The sequence below is a fragment of the Empidonax traillii genome, unplaced genomic scaffold (genome assembly GCF_003031625.1).
Source record: "Empidonax traillii isolate 1590-97213 ecotype Southwest subspecies unplaced genomic scaffold, ASM303162v1 scaffold74:size2480735, whole genome shotgun sequence".
In the NCBI taxonomy this organism is placed as follows: domain Eukaryota; kingdom Metazoa; phylum Chordata; class Aves; order Passeriformes; family Tyrannidae; genus Empidonax; species Empidonax traillii.
Window position 1 is genome coordinate 1969773 of NW_020955267.1, and position 20800 is coordinate 1990572.

Below are 20800 nucleotides of genomic sequence, written 5' to 3' on the forward strand. Positions count from 1 at the left end.
CATTTCAATGTTTTGTTTTCAAAGTTCACCAGTCACAACCATAGCTGGGAGAGTGAAGTTGAATGATGGAGAACATTTACTTCAAGACAGATGATCAACACTTACAGGAGACATCAGGAGCTAAAGCACAAATCCCTGAAACCCAGTACAACAAGGCCCTGTTAGATCTTACCTCACTACCTCAGGAAGATGCTCAGAGCATGAAAGAAGAAGCAGGGCTCTTTGCATGTGGTGAGGGTTAAAGAGCTGCTCAGCATTATATGCACCTATTTGTAAGCAAGTAACTTATACATCAACATTTATTTGCTGTGCATTGTAACTATTTCCATACAAAGACGATGTCTTTACAAGCAGCAAAGACATCAGGTCTTTGTATATAATGAAGTTTTATAATAAAGGAGCTTGCAGAAATGGATGAAAAAAGCTCAGATGTGTTCTGCTAAGGAACATTCACTCTCTCCATTTCAAGGAGAATACGTGGCAAAATGTCATCTGGCAAACAGTAATAATTTAAAAAAAAAAATCCAGGTGACAAAATCTCATGGAAATGGGATTAAGGAATTTGGAACAGCTGTAGAAAATCAGAATACTAACTGAAAAAGTCAATCCTTATTTTTCCTATTTGAACAATAGAGCTATATTATCCATTATTAACTATAGTATCATACAAATTCTTCTATAAAACGCTCACAGTACACAATCAGGTTTAGCTGCCCCACAGCATTGCCTTTACTAAGCTTTAAAAAGCAGGCAGTAATTCTCACAGCAAGATGCCCCTAGGGGAAGTAGCCGCCACTGCCCACTCAGGTTTACTGGAATATGACTGAAGAATACATACCCAACTTTAAACTTGTTTTTTAATCAAGCATTTAAATAAATCAGACTGCTGAGAGGTAATGTGCCATTCTACCTCCTGCAAAATCAGTACTGAGGGATGAATTTAGGTAAGGGTAGGAAAACTGTCATTTAAACCAAATCATAGCAAGCATCTACCTTACTTCAAAGATCTCCAAACAAAGTATATTTGGGGGAAATAAAAGCCTGAGCAGATGGTATGGGTGAGAAAACGCTAGAGGGTAAAACTCTGCCGCAGATGAGACCAGAACTGCCATAGCTGGAAAACACAAGCACACCCTCCCCTCAGCTTTCCTCATCTATATGGCAGCTGCAGGAACAGCATCCACCAAATAACCAAGAAAAAACAAGTTAATATCATTAAAATTCCAACAGAACATTTTGATGCAGTTTATACAAAGATCACGTAGTGCAACTGATTTAAAAGCTCAGGAGAAAGGTACCTTAGGAGCACCAGCTATGGGAAGAAATTAAGGCTGTGTCAGTGTAGAAGCTAATGCATTGAGTTTAAGGTGATAAACCACATGGACCTCTGGCAACAGAAGGAGCATCAGGAATCTGTTACTACCATTTTGCAGAAAGTTTAAGTCACTTCAGCTACAGCTGAAACAGAGAAACTCCTAGCTCCTGCCAGTGCAATAGGCTTTCAGTGCAAAGCAAAACAGGCTTCCTACAAACACTGCTGGGCAAATACAAGTGTTTTAGTGCTGCAGCAAAAGCTTGGGCTCACCTGTTGCAGGTGTACAAAAAGGTCCAAGAAAAGCTAAAAGGCAGTTTTTCTAAATGCTTTTCTCCTTTCACCCTCCTCAGAGAAAGGTGACCTGCCTCTGGCCTGCCAGACCCTCCATACTGCCACCACTGACGATTTGGGGGAGGAACAAGAGAAAAAGCACAAGTCTGACAAACTTTTCATTTGAAGAAGGGGCAGCAGAAAAAAACTATCAGTGCTGAACTCCTGTAGTCTTCACCAGAACCACCTTTTTTTACCGTCTGAGAGATTTATCCACTTCAGGTTTGTGGTCTCTCTATCCCAACAAGCCACCTTCAATAGAAGGGAAGTTCATTTCCCAAAGACTTCGTTCGGTAAAGGCATGGCCATCTCAGGCATCTGAAAGACAAGTACAGCAAGAGGGACAGAACTAAAGATATGAGAGAAATGTATCACATGAACTGGAGGGCGTAAAGAGGGCACACTACTTTCCCAAACCTCTGCCACAGGAGAGACCCTGTGAAATGTACAGGCGGGAATCCCCTCGTGATCTTGACAACCAGTTGCCAAACTAGGTTGAGTCAAATGTCTCTGATGTGCTACACAGATGTTGTTCGCTTGAGTTACTTCTCACATACCTGAGCAGAATGTGTAAAATGCTCATTCCCTCACACATCCACACAAACAGCAGCTGCGGCGGGCGCTCTGTGCAGGGTGCAGCCTACGCTGGCAGAGCAGGAGGGGGAATACACGAAGATGTACCTTACTTAGGAATGCTCACGTGCTGTGTTAAGTACTGTGATAATTAAATCGTTAGTCACATTGACAAGTGGGTGGAAGAGGCTGGAACATCTGATGCAGTTTGCTACAGGCAATTATAGACCTACCAGTGATGCATCTGTCACACACACCAAGATGGGCTCAGACTCAAGTATCTGCAACAGCTCAACTTTAGCCCATTTCCCAGAAGTGAAAAGGAATGAAGACACCAGCTCTGCATCCACAGTGCTGTAAAACAGTCCAGACCCACTGCCAACCTACCACATAAGAACAGCTGTACAATTTCACATACTCAAATATTCATCAAGGAAAGAACTTGCAGAGGCTAAACCTTATCCAGAGATCTGGGAATTTCCCTTCTTGAAATTCTCCCTGATAATACTAACTAGTTATGTAGTATTTATGTGCCCCCAGTCCTGTTATGTGGCATATCTCAGTTGGCTACAACAGGACTAAAGGCTTGCAGGGCCAGCAGAGATCTGACAGCAGTTCAGTAAACACCTAACCACTCTCTTCAGTATCTGCCACTCACAGAGGATCAACTCATCTTTGCAACAATTTAAAATTTCCTCTTAAGTACAAAACTGTAATGTACTTACATTTGTCTTAATAAACTAAAATTTATGTGGGAGCTGATGGTGAAAAACTAGATCTTGTACTCTAGAGCACCAGCTCTGGTTCACTATCAGCCTCAAAATTCCTCCACACAGAGAGATACAATTAAAAGGGGGAAGGGAGAAAGGCAAAAAATAGTAACCTGTATTAGATCTCACTTACTCTGCTGGTCCCACTCCACAGAGAAGCCTGAGCATGCTTCCCAAGTCTGGAATTTTCAAATTCTTTAGAAACTAACCACTGCTAGAGAAACCCAAAGGCTTGTGGGGAGTTTATGTACTTGCTGCTTCCTGCAATTGGTCAACTTGCAGGAAACAAGATTGTAGGAACATGCACAAAGAGGACAAGAGTCACAGCGACAAGGTGAGGTGGGTTGTTTTTCCCCAAAGAAATTTTATTTGAGAAAGTTGACAAAAATCCCCCAACCAGTCATCACAGGTAAATCCACACCAGTTGCCAACATCTGCTCCCCAGTGACCATGCCAGTACAGTAAAGAGCCAAACATAACACCAGAATGATGAGAGTGTAACAGACACCTGGGGAACTTAAGGCCTCGCCACCATTTTTAAGATATCTTTGTACTCAGATAACGATGGGGAGAGGATATCAAAACAGACTGGCAAAGCCCCTTTCTTTTCAAGTTATATAGAAACAAAAACGAAAATTTAACAGATCTACAGGCTTCAAACTGTAAAACCTAAAACTACCTTCAAATGACTTCTGTAATTCAGTCCTGTGGCATCACTGCTGTTCTGCACTGTAACAGCTTTCAAAAATGTACAAAGATAAAATGGATGCAAGGGCAGAGGAGTGCACTTAGGTTCTTAATATGGCTTTATCAAAAACCAAACAAATCAAAAGCAATCTAAGCACTTGCCAGTGGAACTAACAACTCCAGTAACTTGGCAATGGCAAAGAGGTGGCAAAGTACTGACGTATTTAGATGACAGGAGGTTAGCTTTACCTCCTCTTTCCCATTGCCTCACCCTGGACAACCGTTTCCTTCTTAGCAGTAGATCAGACTCAGGTCAGAAATTATAAAACGGTGGTTTTTTGAAAATGCTAGGCTGGGCCCAGGGCCATGACAACCCCTTCCCTAGCCAGAATTGTCTAGACAGAGGACACCAGAATGCTGTGCTGCTGAACCACTTGCTTTGGTGGAATGCAGAGAAGGTGCAAGAATTTTTATCATTGCCTAAAAACTGCAGCAGGTTAAGCCCAGGAAGTTAACCTGCCTGTTTTTATCCAGCCAGGTTTATTTAACATCATGCCACCTGGATGGCTGAGAAACAGTGAGAAGCTGCTGGCTCCTGCTGTCCAGTACCACACAGGAGAATAACAGTTCTGTTGAGGGCACAGTTCAGACTCCCCCCAGATGTAGAATTAGCCTATTCCTACCCTGTACTACTTTTTTTAGTTCATCCACATTCCTTCAACTCCTCTGCTAACCTGCACAGCACTGTTGTACCCTCAGACCTCAATGCAGGGCACAGGCCCTCATGCTTCATGTGAGCACTAGCTCACCTTGCTTTGAGGTCTCAGAAAATGAGATTCAGCCAGCTGCCTGGACAGATAAGAAATCTCTTGCTCAATGTAGGACCAAGTTTCCTAGCATGACCTTCTTCCATTTGCTCTGTGACTGTATCTGAGGCCTCCTGTCTGCACGAAAGGCTGTTCCTGACCAAGGCTTTCAAGAAAGATGCTGCATCATTTCAAAACAAGAGAGGCAAATCCAAGACAACACGGGGCAAGGGCAGGACCAAGGCTGGAAAGCCTTCTTTCCAAGCTCAAACACATTCCCAAGCCCTCCTTCCAAGGCTCCCCTTCCTCCAGGCTGAATCACCACATGCTCAAGTGCCCTGACCTGTCAGCACAAAGACACCAGCTCCCACAGGGAGAAACACAGAAGTCCATGACAGGGACCAAACCGTGCGTGACTCTCTATCCTCAGGCCCTGCTGGAATGATGAATCCTATTGCTTTGCACTCATCTCCATTTGCAGGAGGCTTAGATCCCAGATGGTCAGAACAGGGAATCCCCCACTCTGCTCAGTGCGAGCTGTGTGGCACCTAAAGAGCAGGGTCAAGTGGCTCTGAGTAACACTGCAGTCACAGACAGATGGGAGACATCATCAAGCCATGATTATAAAAGGAGAACAGACAGCGCAAAAAACTTGCTGCAGCTGTCATGGAAATATCTTTTCTTTTTATTTAATCGCTGTCCCAGGAATACCCAAACCCATTATGAATGACCTCCCCCACCCTCAACATTCAACAGGATTTTACAAGTCCCCCATTGTCTCCAATGTTTACACTCCCCTCCTCCTTTAGGGTCCAAGTTTCTCCAGAAAAGCTCCAGTCTGTGGTATCATCTGTGAGATGGCTCCAGGGGGCCATGGCTAGGTCCCAGTGGTGTTCAGCTGGGTCTGAGAGGAGGGGGAGGAGGATTTGCTGCTTTACTCAATCAGCTTCTTGGCCTTGAAGAAGCGACGCAGGTAAAAAACCTGCCAGGTGGCCAGTCCAATGAGACAGCACATGGAGAAGATGCTGAAGTACAGAACCCGGGTGTTTGTCGACTCTGAAACAGACAACAAACCATTGCACGGGAGTCTGACATCACAGGATGTGCCTGAAGATGGCAAAGTTCCCAGGATTTCTCCTCCCCCAAGCAAAACTTCAAAGACAGTATACAGCATGAAGGCAAGGGCACCCAAGAGCCAGCAGTACTTGAGAATAAAGCAGAGGGAACGAGGAGAAGGATAATGAGAGGGAACAAGGTGAAGCTGTGGCTACTGGGCAACATTAAATGGTATAGAGTAATTCACATTAGGAATAGAGACAGAAAGAAATGATTTCTGGAGACAGAACACACAAGACTCAGTGACTGCTTTGGGTTTTCCTTACTAGGAGCAGGCAGAGACCACTATAATATGTGATCTCCAAGTACTGTCCTAATAACATATTTAGGAGAAACAAGGGGTCTTAGAGCTCCAGCCCTCTGAAGAGGCACACAGTCTCTCACCATTCGTGTCCCTCATCTCCTCTTCTCGCTTCTTCATATAGGCAAAGTCGTTAACAATGGACTCTGAAAGATCTTCCAAGCGCCTCAATTCTACTTCCAGAGGCTTCAACTTCTCCACTTTAGCAATCTAGAAAACAGAACAGTCAAATCAGTGAGCCAAAACCAAAAGCTCCCACATGGGTTTTTACTGCCAGTTTGAACCACTCCTCCCCACATACTACAGATCTGGGGCATCCTTCCCCTTGGGAAATACCTCTACAAGCCAGAAACTACCATTGCATAAAACACTATCACTTCTCCCACCTGTTCTCTGAAACACATTTTCCTACTACCCCTCCTACACAATGGAGGAGCACAGCATGAATACAAGCACATTTCTTCCTTATTCGGCCTAATGTTAGCTTATTCACAGTTGGCTTCTGAGGAGTGGGTAGAAGAACTTGCCACATGACTAAACCTCCAGTGAATATAAATCACGGACTGGGATACAGCTGACTAACTTACATACGCATACGATACTGTTCCATAGGCGCACGGGGTATTAGGACCGAGATTAGCTTTGCTAACTGTTGCCACACGTCCCAGAAAGCGCGGCCAGCCCGATTCCCAGCAGCAGCGGTTTGAATACCGCACAAGAGCTCGGGGGTTTTACCCCTCGGGCTGAGCCTCTAGGGCAGCACATTCCCCTGGTAGGGACCCCGCGGGCACCAGATGGCGCTGCCGGTCCTTGTCCGGTCCCGGCTCCCTCGGGAACGGCCCGCTTCCCTCAGCCGCGCCGGGCCACGCAGCGCCCGGCCCCTGCAGCACCCGACCCACCGCCCGGCGGGGCGCACGCTTCATGTCGGAAAACAAAAATCCACAGGAAAGTTCAGTTAGAAAGCCCAGCCCACAGCAGCAACTATTTAAGTTGAACGTGTAAACGTGTCCCTGCCCCAGTCCTGACTGTAACTGACACAGCAGTTATGTAAAAGCTGTGACACAAGGACACTCACAGGAAGCTAATTCCAATTCCTGCCACTGCTACAGCGTAGGGTTTGGGTAACTCTTCATCTTGCATAGAATTTGTCACTATTACCAACAAATAACAGGCCGCTGCAATAAGGCCAGATGCTGTGTCCCCAATAAAGCAGCAGAGGACAGATGTGCTACAGAAACCTGCACAGAACACACAGAGCACCTGCAGCTCACCACTAGTCTCACAGCCACACAGGATTTCTCAGACATAAGCTGTAGGATGCCATCCCTCAGTGGACCCTGCCAACAGGCAGGCAACCGAGCACCCAGCACGCAAGCATCCCCAAAACACCACTTCCAGAGGCAGCTGCCTGGGCGTCAGAGCCCAGCTGCAGAGATGCAGAGATGCTCGTGACCAGGCCAATGCTAGCTAATGAGCTATTCTACTGAAGGATCTCCACGTGATACATGTATGCTTGCAAGCGGCAAGCCATCAAACAATCACCTGGGGATTTTTATGCTGAGGTGAGCTGTATATTATAGTTCTGCCAGCACAGCAGTGTCAATTCAAAGTGTGTTGTCAGGAGGGTAGGAAGCAGTAGGTTGACCCCCTCCTGCTTTCTAGCCAATAGGCTGTAATGACAAAACCTGTGACCTGGACACATACCTGCCAGCAGAGTTTTGCTGAAAAACTGGTGCCACTGCATGCATGCCTATGGCCCAGGCTCTGCTGACACAGCTAGAACAGCAGGTCTGTAACACACAGGAGGACTTGGGGAGCTCTACTGACAAGCTAGCCTCCATTATCTTCCTTGAGGGCTCACTTCCTCATTCACAGAAGGCTACAAGGGTTCCACTGCGAAAAACCACCCTGCATCCCTTCAGTTGCTCTTAGTACGTGTAGCTACAAACATTCAATACCTATTTTTAGTCCTGCATGTGCTCCCAGACATATCCTGAATCACAGAATCCCAGAATCAATTACATTGGAAAAGGCCTCTGAGGTCATGAAGTTCAACCTATGATCCAACACTACTATGTCAACTAGACCATGGCTCTAAGTGCCATTTCCAGTCTTTCCCTAAACACCTCCAGGGATGGTGACCACCACCTCCTTGGGCAGTCCTGGAACCTCCTTCATCCCTAATGAAGTCAACATGCCAAGCTGCCCAAAAGATTTTTTAAAAAGCCCACCAAGCACCTGTGATGGTGGAACAACATCATCCTAGAAGGTACATTCTACACCAGAGCAAAGACAACCCCCACAAACTTTTCCAGGGGTCATTCAAAGATCTGTTGAAGTCTAACTCTCTTCCTAGTATAGAAAGAGATACACTATAGCCAAGAATTGACAAGGAGTAGCTGGTGTGGAAGAACCGAGATAGCCAAGTATTCTTAGTGCCCTTAAGTCTTTCCACTTTTCCCTACCTTAACTTCTGCTTATTGAATGGATAAAGTTATTCCTCCCTAACCCGGGGAACTAAGGCATGACACTGCAGTTAGATTTTCTAACCCAGTTCACTATTCCAGCTGCTTTGCTCTAAGAACATCTGGATCTATGAAAGCTTATTAGGGCAGACTTGAACAGCACCCTTCCTCTCACTGCATATATCCATGCACAAGCAGGACAGCATCAGTGACCCTTGTTCGACTCCCTGAATCAAGTCTCTTTGCAGCAATTCAGCAACAACTGGGGGGTACCATGGGTCACTGGTACCCAACAGCAGATGAATGTCACAAGCAAAAGGCTCAAAGAGGCTGCAGTTCTAGGAGAGAAATCTGAGCAACAGTCCTTCTCTCTGAGGCCTTACAGCAACCTGTCAAGCCAAATACGACAGGAACCTGGCAAGAGAGAGGATGGAAAAAAAGAAAACACACTGCAAAGCAGCGTGGTTCAATATCCATAGCAGCTGTGCAAACAGTAAATCAGTTTGAATCCTTTGCATACATGCTGCTCAACACCGCCTGCCACTATGAGAAGTCTTCACAAGTCAAGGATGCTTGCCAGGGCTGCCAAGATCTGCACTTGGTATCAGGTGGGACTGCAAGTCTAAATTCTTCTGCTGCGGTGTTTGTCCACAGAACTTTTCCATCAATCTAACTACACTGATGAGCATAACGGATACATACTTTTATTCCAAGCCAGCTTTATCAGTATAACCAGAGAGTACATAGATACATGGGCATAAGAGAACCTTTCTGCATATGGGTCTTCTAGGTAGCACTATAGTAATCAGCTCTAAACTACACTGTGGGGTGGTATTTAAAGAGATTCTGTAAATGTAGCCAACATAATCCTCCCAGTTACACTCCCAGGGATTCATCACAGTTGCAATCCTTCAGTTGACAGACAGCTGGCCCAACGACTGCTCCACTCTTCCCTGAACCCAAGCACATTTTTACTCTCCATGTAGGATGTGCTTCAGACTGACTTAAGCAATAATTGTTCTGCTCTTGCCTGACCCCAAGCACTTTCTTACTCTCCGCAAAGGACATGCTGTCAACTGACTTAAGCAACACAGGACCAGATAGCCCAAAGTTCAAAAGGATATAAAAACACCACGGTAAACATTTCAGAAATTTGTTCATTTTATGACTGGTAGCATGCACAGCCTCCTCTACTATCCACTCTCCTTCCTAAGGAATCTTCCATGCTCTTGTGCGCAGTGGACACAGCAATCATTTGTGGGAATCTTTCTCCGACAAAAATTCTCACTGTCTTAGGCACAGGCTCTGTACTGAGGGCTGATTGATCCCAAATCCTAGTGAGCCAAAAGCACGGTAGCCGCCATCAAAACTCAGCACCCACACCAGCCAGGACTGTCTCAGCCACAAAGCAACTGCTCTTCTACACAGCTGGCTCTTGAGTCTAAGAAACCTACCTCCTCCTAAGATGTAAATGTTTAGGCTTTATGCCTATTTGCAGTGTCATGCCTTCAAACCAAATACCCATTACACAGCAGCTTCTCCTCTGCCAAACACCTTTATATTGATACACTGCCAGTTCTTAGAAACACACAAGTGCCATTTCAGGCCTGCTGAGCCAGTACATCTTATAGTCAGGAAGGTAAGAACAGTAACATAGCAACTTGACCTTTAAGAGGATTTGATGTTAACCTAAAATGCCCTCTGCTGCCGGGGCTGGGGAAACTTCACCTCTCAGTCTCTTGTTACCTCTAATGCCTATGCCCAGAAGCTGGGTCACGCTGTGCTAGCAAAGAAATTCACATATTAGGCTCCAGTTCCCAGACTACAGAATTAATTCTAGTTGATGTTTGTCTTTTTTTTTCTCCCATGACACACAAAGCTTCACTGCAATTGTAGCTACTGACAGGCTTTCATCACCACTGGGAAAAGAGCTTCCCATCATGAGCACCAGATCTACAAATGGCATCACGTGAGTGCTGGGAAAGGGGAGCCTGCAGTGCAGGCAGCCAGGGGACATACCTCCTCGTAGTTCTTTGCTTCAACACCATGCTTCATATCCAGAGTCACGAGCTGGTCCGGCATCCTCCCTGTTCCTGGAAGCATAATGAAAGGATTCCTTGTGCAAAAGATTCAGCCTGCCAGGAAATCACCAGCTCTTCCCACCACTGAGGAAGAACTCACAACTCCCTCCCCTCCCTCCATGTCTGCAGCTAACTGCGGAGGCAGCACAGTCCAGCCTAAAAATACAGAGACTTCACAATAAATCCTGGCTGAAGGAGAGCCTCCCAAAGATAATGAGAACAAGCTGTAACTAAAAGCACTGAGAGTGTATAGGATGCAAATCACTGTAAAAACTGCAGAGGGTTAGAACACGATCACCAGCTGCTATGAGACAGCCTAATGAAAGACAAGGCACCGGAGGGACAAATATTCAACTGGGGAGTTCACGTTCCTCCTAACAGGAAGTGAACCAGCAACTTGTCAAGGTTACTGGGGTTGTAAATGACTTTACATTAAAAGGAGCAGAATATAAACTGCTCAAACTGAGGAATATGACATATGGGGACTACTGACCCTCGCATGCTGGAGTGTCTGCAGAAACCAAGGAAATCCCCTTACCAACCATCTCAGATGCCTGAGACCCACGCTGCTAATGCAAACAAACCCATTACAGCAAGAAGCTTCTGAGGCTGGGAAAGCACTGCCTCAGAGAACTGCCAGCTGGAGCCACCCAAACAGCACATAAGGCTGCAGTCAACAGCACAGTAGGTATCTTTCAAGGCTGTAGCCCCCACGCTAGGGACACCTATGGCTTATAGCTTCTTTTAACTGCTACAAAGTGTCACATCTGAGAACATTCACATAAGGACAAAATATATATATATAGGACAGGCATACCAGATACTCTAAAAAATGCAGCATATCAGCTGATCTGAGTGTCACACTCCAGTATACCACCCACCAAGAAAATATCTTAACACATTCCCAAATCCCAGCATGCTGGAGCATATAGCTGTCCTCAGCTGGCTTCCAGCAAAACACAATGTCTGAATTTAAACTACAAATTTCAGAGTGTCTATCCAGGAGGATGTCCAACACTCATATTTTGTCTCAAAAGGCTGCCAGGTGGACATTCCCTCAGTTTACAAACAAGTTCAACTTATGGTTATGCTGCATCACTCCTACTGGATACTGGAATCTTCAATACAACATCCCCAAGTTTTTTCTCTACCCCACTCACCGAACAGCTATTCAACACCACAGCAGAATCACCTCCACCTTCTACTGCCAGCAGAATAGTGAATAACCTACTGATAAGATGGTGCATATCAACTGTTTCTTGAATTTCCTGAAGGAAATGCACTATATAAGAGCCCAAAGGACAAATGAGGATTAAGATGAAATTTTTTTTGTTTTCTTATAAAAGACCAGTTACTGAAAAAAACCCAAACTGAAATCACAGCATTGCTCTTTATAGGCTGTATACAACCACCTGGTGTTCCCTTCTCGAACCATGAGTTTTGACTGCTTATGGCATACATGTACCAGCATGTGTTGGGACTGGCAGCCAACAGTATTTGCAGAGGAAAATTCAAACCACACAGTTCAGTGAGTGATTTTTTTAATGTCGCTTAAATTACAGCAACTTGGGTGGAGAGCTGGAGCTTGCAGGAAGAGACGAGAAAGATGAAAAGGTCAGTGAAAAGAAGAACAGGACTGGAAGAATTAATTTGTTAGGCTGGAAGGGAGAGCTGCCAAGAGGTAGTAAGAAACCAGAAATGTTGAAGTTCTGTGTGCAAAGGGATGGAGAGCAGACATTCTGCAAGAGTTTAACATTGTCAGGAACTGGCCTGCAAAAACTCAAGCTGCTCTTCCTACAAGTTTACTGAGCCCAAGTCACTAGGCAGCTCCCTTTGCACTCATCAAACCTCAGTAACTCCCTGCTTCTCTTGCAGCCAGGGCTCACCAGAGCAGGCTGGATCAGCAGCAAAGAGAAAAAGTCAAGACTCAGAGACCTTGAACTAAACTGATACCTACATTCTCCAGGTCTTCATAAAGTCATCTCACATGAGCACAGAACTGTTCCCCAGGAGATTAGACAAGCTCTTAATTTGCAAAGTCAGTGGAAAAGCAGGGTAGTTGAACTGAATGTCAAAAAATTTTTCCCACAGGAATTCCAGAAAAAAGGACTCTTGACACTCTTAAGAAAGTTTGGGAAGAGAAGGATTACAGAAGGAGCAAAGAGTTAAAGATTAGCCCACAGGAAGAGCCCTAGAAGGGAGAATGCAGTGAGGCCAGGCTGTTCATTTTAGAGATTAGCATAGGATGGGAGAGTAAATGTGCCTGGGAACAGAGCACTGGTCAGGAAGGCAGGACCATTTACCCTGGAAGAGGGTAAAAAGCTCATCTTGCAAACACCCATAGGTCCAAGGAGCACCCTGAGAGCTCTTCCACTCTGAAAAGGCAGATTTTCTAAACAGGATCTCCTTCTTACTTCCTCTTCCTCATTTCTGTGGTTAAGGATTGAGAAATCCCAGTTGCTTAGACCTCTCAGGTCCCAACGGCTCTGGGTTTCCTCTACCAATAGTTTTTCTCTTCCAGTACTCCACCAACATCCTCCTGGGCTGCCACCTTACAAGTCCTGACCACTTACTTTATAAGACTGCGAAAAAAACCCTAAACTTTAAAGAGAAACATGGGGATTAAACAGCACTTGGTCAGTTTCCCCATTCCCATCCTGATCTTATAGAGGAAACAAGGCACTTCCTTGTGACCAGATTACTTCTTTCAAAGTACCTTAACCAAGTCCTGCAGATGATCAAGCCTCACAATGTCACCTCCCTTACTTCAGTACTTTCTTGATTTCCAGCAGACGGGATCCAGGAATAAATGTCTGCTGCAATCAAAAGAGTTGTAAGGGGCTCAGTCTAGGCAAGAAACCGCTGCTCACAAGCACCAAACTAAGAGTCTAGACACAACTAAAGAGAGAAGCCTTTCCCACCTCAGTGTCTGATCACATGCAGGCTATGAAAGGATCTGCAGGACTGTCTGGAGACTTCTCAAATACCCAGGTGTTGGAAAGTAAACAGAATGAGTGACTCCCAGATGAGTCACTAGTGCCTGCATGTATCAATGCGCTAAGGAACATTTGGAAATCCTACCTTTGGAGCAAAATAAAAGAATAATCCTGAGCATTGGGGGTCACTATCTTATCTGTAAAATACTATAGAAGAGGTGTTACAAGCCAGATCCCTCCCAACCCCAATCAAAAATACAGCCTTCTCTTTATGGAAAGTTCTCTGCAACTTGCAAACTATTTGCATCTTATACATGGAGCAGAACAGGAAAACAGTGTCTCCCTTTCAACAGATATGAGGCATGCTGCTAGTGACTGCTCTGTGAAATGCTCTGGGATCTTTTAGGATAAGACCTAAAAAGAACTGGGTCCAGCAAGCAGAACTTTGACAATGACCATGAAAAGGTGTAGCACCTACAAACTTGCACATGCTCACACCACCGCAGACGAGATGAGAGCCCATGTGTTGGCCAATCTCAGCACGTTTGTCCTGAAATTCAGCGCAGCCACTCAAAGCAGCACATGCGTCACACTCATGGGAAACGAGCCTGAGCACTCGTTAGGCAACCATCCTTGCAGCACAAATGCAAGGCTGACGTCCCTCTCATTTCCCCTTCCCTTTATTGACCACTTGTGGGTGCAAATCAAGGCCACATTCCCTATAAATGCATAGCGAAACCCCAGAAAACGGTTGTCAACCTATTGCAGGGTAGCTGCCACGTACACACTTGTGGAGAGATCAAGTTCTACCAAATGGGAAAAGTTGGCCAGCAAGGGTGAAAGACAGGTCCTGGAGATGATGGCATCTTGCTCTATCCTGACTCAACTGCAAGATGGGGAGAAGCATGAAACTGGCCAAAGAAGTGTGATTTGCTCCCTGGTACTGCCACTTATTGCCACTGTGGTGACTGCTGTGGGAGAAACATCTGATTCCTCTTTCAGAGGTAACCCAAGCACTCTACACAACAGCCACAGAGAATTATTAAACTTCAAATGCAACACCGACAGCAGATACTCTGCACTGAGACTGCCCACAATCCCCTGAAGATCAGCTCTAAAAGTCAAACACTGTTCTGTGGACCACACTAAGGATTATTTTTACCTGTATCCCTAACCCACATTATCATGACCAGAAGCTAGAAGCAGCCAACAGATCTTTCACTTACCCACAGGAAGCTTGCTCTCAAAGCAAGCCTCAAACATATCATAGTCTTCAGTGGTGAAGGCAAACTTGCCCTTAGTGGCATCCTCTTTGGCGTACAGGATGTGCCCAGCTGAGTCAGTTATCTGTTAAGAGAGACAATGAGGGTAAGACAATGACGGTAAGAAATACTGTCTGTAAGAGAGAAAATGAGGGTAACAGTACTTTGCTGCCCTGGGTTCATGCTGCCTTACACGGGAAAAGTAATCCTAGCCACCCCTTTGGATCTGATGCTTTCTCCTTTCAACAGCTGCCCTCCTTCTTCACAATTACATCAGTTCCTACCCTTGTAATTCCCATTCCAGGAGCTGAGTCAGAGTGACTCTAGAGTAATTATTGACTCTTTAGATTAAAAAAAAAACCAACCTCAAAAAACACCCGAAATAAAAAACCCCACCACCAAAAAGCAATCAGCCAACCAAAAAAAAAACCACCCCAAACTGAAAACCACACTAATTCCTCTTCCTCCTGTGAACCCCAAATACAGACTACATGTAGGAACTCTAACTGAACCAAACGGTTATTCACTGCCTTCATTTTGCAAGCAAAATCCATGAATTCCCATAGCATGGAGAAGCCTTATGGGACAAAGACAACTCATTCCCCAGAAGATGAAATGGAGAAGGGCACATCTATTCCTCTAGAAATGAATCATGAGTGTGGCTCTGAGGTAGACAAGGTTTGGGTGCCAAAATCCATAAAAGTGGTCACTTCAGAGGACTATTCAGACTACACAGACAGAATAATGACTGCTTTGCACTAAGTCTATAAAACTACTAAGAATAGGCAAAAACTGTGGAAGGTCTACAAAAATGCTTCAACAATGAGTATAAAAAAAGAACACACATTTCATGACACAAACTTGAGAATAACTCTGCTCAATTAAAAGCTCCATCCAGTTGAAACACTCTGACCTTGGAGAGAGGCAGAAAAACCCAGAGGTGTTACAACACTGCGGGAAAATCAATAGTGCGTATTCCACTGGAATGCCTCCCAGTTTCCTCAACTCTATCCATCAACAGGTATGTCTGAAAAGGCACAAATCTTAAGTCACTAGGGGTCTTCGAAAGTCTTAGAGATGAAGTGACTAAAAAGCTTGGGAATAATTTTAAAAGGTATGTAAGACAAAAGTACACAAAATAATTTGTGCTATGGAAAAGGTAGGTCAGACATTCTACTTTACTCCATCTTACAAGAGAAAAACAGCCCGGCTTCCCTGTACAATGACTGTGCAAAAGGGTTACATATCCAGAGTTATTTTAAGGAAATATCCTTTATTCTTATTAGAACACCTCATTAACTCTCTGCCAAGGGATACCACTCATGCCAGCAGCCTGCTGGACTTAAAACAAGCGTGGGCCTTCTCATGCATAATGAGAGTTGCTGCATGAGGTAGGAAAAGCAAGAAAGTATATAAATCCTCACGCCTGATGGTATAAACCATAACAGGCAAGACTTTAGGAACAAGCTTCCTCTACATACAGATTATCCCACAATTGTATGTTAAGGGCTTTGTTGTAGCTGCCTCTGCACCATATGTTGTCCGCATCTGAGAACAAGGAGCACTCTTCTCCTGTGCTGCAGTTCCTGCTCAGAGCTCTACCTGTTTTCAAGTGGCAAGCAGATGAAAGCACGCCTGCCGCAGTCAGGAACAAGCAGCTGTGCTACCACCCCCCTGCCACACGTCACCAGAGAACAGCCACCTCCTGTCTGGAGGCCACCAGACTACTGAGAGGCACTGGGCCCAAGCAAGCAGGCCCTGCTGGAGTGCAGGACTGTCCACATCTGACCATGCAGACACAGCGTAAAAGCCTGTGGTTTGGCCACCACACGGCACGCGCTGTTTAGTGGAGTGGTCTCAGTTAACCAAGATGCCTCATTAGCATGACACCATACATTCTGCACACTGGGTTCTCCATCCCAAGAAGTGCTCAGAACAACTTAGCTCCCAGAGGTCCCTATTATTTTGAGCACTATTCCCTTAGGGCTTTGTAGACAGCGGAGCTAATCTTTACCCAGAGAATATTATGCAGCCTGATCCATTTTTGCCCTTTGCAGCTCATGAACAGGATTCTGGACAGTAAAAGCTCTGCTATCCGCTTTCATCAGAACTGAATAGCGTTACCCAAATCAGCCAAATACATTGCCCATTGAGCCGGGCCCTCGGGGGCGGGAGAAGCTGCTAATAGCCCAGTCAGAACGCCTGTGGGGGAGTCGACCTGAAAGGGATTTTTCATGCTATTCTAACGTTACTTACGGTAATGCGATCCCCTACAGACAGGGCATTGTTCGCTCTTGACAAACAGAGACAGTTCCCCAAAGTGCCACCGTCGACAATGGGGCAGAGGCACGTGGCAGGGCCCTCAGCAGCCAGATGGCAGAGCCTGCAGATTCCTCCAAAACAGAGGGTGCCACTGTTTGCACTGCGGTATCACACACACGTAAATTCAGCTCACCGGCAGGAACCTAGCTGAGCTTGGACAGAATTAACTACTAAATTCCTCTGTTCGGTAGCCCAACCCAGGAGGCCAAGGCAGGACCATCCAGTGCAGAAGGAGAGAGACTACCTGCAGACATGATGCCCCGAACTAACCTTTCCCACACAAACCAAAGAGAAAGTAGGCACCTAGCAGAGGGCTTTCAGCACTTATAACAGACCCAACACACTGGAAGGCTACAGCATACCTGAAGGAAAGCAAAAATTACATAAATTATTATTTCTTCTTTGTAGCTTTTCAAACTAATATAGGACTTCTTAATTTTATTTTATAGTTAGAACAAAATAGAACTTCCATGAGCAGTACGACGTGGATACCAACTTTATCAGCAAAGCCAGACTAAGATCCAAACACTGGATTGATTGCTTCATCACCACCTCCCTAGACAAGCCCTCTGTCATAAAAGTGAGTTTTGGAAGAGACTTTGGGGTCAGCTGACCTAAGAGTGGGCAACCTGAGAACCAGGAAGCCTGATCACCAAGCGGTAAGAGACATGGGAACATTGTACTCCATCTGAAATACGTGTGCCTTATCAGGCAAATACTCCAGCAACATTTTAAAGCATTAATGGTGCTTGGCTCTGCCTATGCACAGGCAAGTTTTCTCTTACAAATAATGCGAGAACAACATTTTTTAAAAAGCAAGACTCCAGCAACAGCCTTCTCTAGCCAAAACTAAGAACAATTGCTAATAACCCAAAGCCTTCAGGCATCAATAGGCAGATGCTGGAAAGGCAACTTGATTTCAGGAGATTTAAAATACTCATTAACACTGAGTTCAAAGTTTCCTGAGAAGACCGTTCTGCCCCTGTTTGTTTGCATGCTTACTTTTGAAACCTTTGGGAATGTAGACAAATAAAAAAGGGACAGAAAGCTGCGATGAACTGACTGCATAGCAACAAACCTTATTCAGCTAGGTGGGAATTCTGAAGAAAGTTTAGGAAAAGCAGACTGTGGGCAGAATTAAAGTGAATCTGTTCAAGTTTTGCAAACTGCTTGTCACACAGGTGTATTAGTCACGTACATTCTGCCGACTCTATACTCCCTAAAGATCCTGCAAGATCATTTTCTTTCGTGCACTGAACGCCTGTCTCCTTAAAATCCAGGGAAGCCTTGACACAGCCAGATGGGAATAACCATTTTGTGCACCAAAACGTGGTTCCTCAGACCCCATCCCATTGTGCCAGGATCCCGTTGTGCCAGGCCCTCCCTACGCGGGGAGGGAACCCTTGGAAGGCCACGTCACCATAATTCTTTCCTGCTCATACGGTGTCAGCAGCCTTAGTACGGCTTTATCGCAGCGGCCCATCTCGCCAGACGCCGGATAATCCGCATCGTGTGCGGATTACACGGCAGCTGCCTGGATGGGACGGGGCGACGAGATCTTTGGGGAGAAAAAGCTCGTACTACTAGGCTTAGGCCGAAGTGCTGCCCTGGTCCCTCGCTGCCTCAAACTCGGCGCTCCGGGGCGGGCTGGTGTCCCCTCGCAAGGGGCGAGTCCCGCCGTGCGGCGCGGGCCGTGAGCCCACGCGTGACCGGTGTCACGCGTGGAGAACGTCACCCCTTCCTTCCCCGCCCCGGGAGGGGAGGCGGGGCCGCACAGCCCGCCCCGGCCACCCCCGCCCCCCCGGCCGGCCGAGGCCGCACCTTGAGGTTGGCGGAGGGTCCGGTGGAGGAGCCCGGCGGGGCGCCGATCTCGTACTCGCCCGTGACCAGCGTGTCGCGGTGGATCTCCTCCCGCAGGCACTTCCGCGTCTTGCCCGGCAGCTGGAAGGAGATGGGCCGCGCCGGGTCCGCCAGCAGGAGCAGCAGGAGCAGCGGCAGGAGCGGGGCCCGCCCGAGGCGGGGGCGACCGAGCAGGGGCAGCGGCGGCATCGGCGGCAGCATCGGCATCGGCATCGGCATGGCGGCCGCTCCGGGTGCGGCGGGCCGGGCCTCCCCCTGCCGCACGTGACCGCCCTGCGTCACCGCGGGGCGGGGCCGGGGCTGCGAGCTGGGGGTGCGGGCCGAGTGATCCTGAGACAGGAGCGGGGGGGTGCGGGGCTGGAACCGGGGAATGCGGGCCTGGGGCCGCCGTGCGGGCGGGAGCAGCGACCCGCGAGTCCGCACGAACGGGACTCGGTGCCCTCCTGACCCACCTCCTTCGGGTGTGGGGATACCGGGTGTAAGGTACTGAAGCTTGTCCCTTCGAGTTAGCTGTTTAGTTATGAAACAAATGATTAATGAAGTTAATCCAGTAATAACGGATGGCAATAAGTAATAATGATTTCGCTCGTTAAAGAATTGGAAAATTAGAAAGAAATTAAACTGTGCTCTGAGGTAGAGGGTACTGAGGATGTGCAAGCAGTCTGAGTTACCTCGAGACTGCCTTACAGCTGAAGTCCTTCGCGGGGAGAGGCACTTGCTGTTTATTTTATGAGTTTTTTAATTTCTGAGTAATTTCCGTCTTGACTTCTTCAGCCAAGAAAATTTAGATGTCTCGCTTCTTTGTGTCAGCACCCTGCAAATACCATTTGATAGAAGTATCTGAGTGTTTCTGACAGCAAATAAAATTATGATGACTTTTGAAGACACTCAGAGAATGACTTTTTTTTCCTCTTCTTTTCCAGCACATGCTCGTATCTACTTTTTCTTTTTGTCCTCTTGGCATATTTTACTCTTTAGGAAGATAGCACTGAATAACCCGTTGAACAGCTTTGGGCCTCTGCTTCCCCTGGCACCACACCATTGGCTCCTCTCCATTCTCCCATCCTGGGAGTGGAACTGCCAGGGACAATATGCACGAGCGGGAACAGTGACTTGCTCTGTGGTGTAACCCTCCTTCACACAGGCAGATAGGGAGGAGGAATGTGTGGTTATGATCTCCACAGCTGCAGTCAGCTCCTGCCATCAGCTGCCAATATGTATATATAATGAAAAGCAGGAAGAAAGAAATGTATAGCAACATTGTTAGAAAGCAGAATAGCTTTTTTTATTTCTATTAACTTGAGTAAAAAAAAAATATTCCACTTTTATTCCTCAAACATCACCAGTTGTGTTCTCTCATGTTTTTGTGGGCAAAACATGTCTTTAATGACAAGTAACTAGTACAAACTTCAATCTTAAGAGACTTAAAGCATCAAACTTAATGCCTGGATCTTCATCTGCAGAGCATTTTAAAGAACAGTTCTGTGCTTTCACATCCTCATACTGAGACAATACACTGAAGCCCTCCATATGCAGGAACAGGTGCTAAGACCACTCCAGTGATGGAGTGACCTCCTTGCTTGGAAGGACATAAAAAGAACCCTCACAAAAAAAACCCCAAAACCTTCCAACACTAGACCTTTGCCCTTTAGTGAGCATTTTGGCGAAACATAATTTTCTTTAGCACAGCATGTATCTTTTAAGATTGACTACTCTTTTAAGATTGACTGTACTCAAGTATTCCATTAATTTACTTTAAGCTTGAGTTTATTGTTTGAAATGGGACTTGCAGTCACTTGATGAACATTTCTATACATCTTTATTTTTCTAATAAGTTCACAAACCTGCCCTTATTTGGACAATGACATTTGGAAACTTAACAATAATAAAATAAATATTTAGCTCTTTCTGCAGTATGTCAAAGTATATTTGCACAATGAAAACATTCTTTCCATTGCAGGACTTAAGGCAGAAAT

At 46.0% G+C, this 20800-nt stretch overlaps 1 protein-coding gene across 1 annotated transcript; it reads right to left on the reverse strand.

Moving 5' to 3' along the window:
• Positions 1-3323: 3323 nt before the first annotated feature.
• TMED10 (transmembrane p24 trafficking protein 10) lies at positions 3324-19063 on the reverse strand. Its single transcript, XM_027880798.1, has 5 exons — positions 18786-19063; positions 14607-14727; positions 10383-10456; positions 5982-6108; positions 3324-5537 (listed from the first exon to the last, which is right to left on the reverse strand). The coding sequence occupies exons 1-5, from the start codon at positions 19041-19043 to the stop codon at positions 5416-5418; spliced, it is 702 nt and encodes a 233-aa protein (XP_027736599.1). The 5' UTR covers positions 19044-19063; the 3' UTR covers positions 3324-5415.
• Positions 19064-20800: the final 1737 nt, after the last annotated feature.

Excerpts from the sequence above, each read along its gene's own strand:
- TMED10 (XM_027880798.1), bottom strand. The coding sequence starts at position 19,043 with ATGCCGATGCCGATGCCGATGCTGCCGCCGATGCCGCCGCTGCCCCTG. Across the intron at positions 10,457-14,606 it reads TGAGAGCAAGCTTCCTGTGG|GAACAGGGAGGATGCCGGAC; the intron begins GTAAGTGAAAGA and ends TTATGCTTCCAG. Across the intron at positions 6,109-10,382 it reads AAGCAAAGAACTACGAGGAG|ATTGCTAAAGTGGAGAAGTT; the intron begins GTATGTCCCCTG and ends TCTGTTTTCTAG.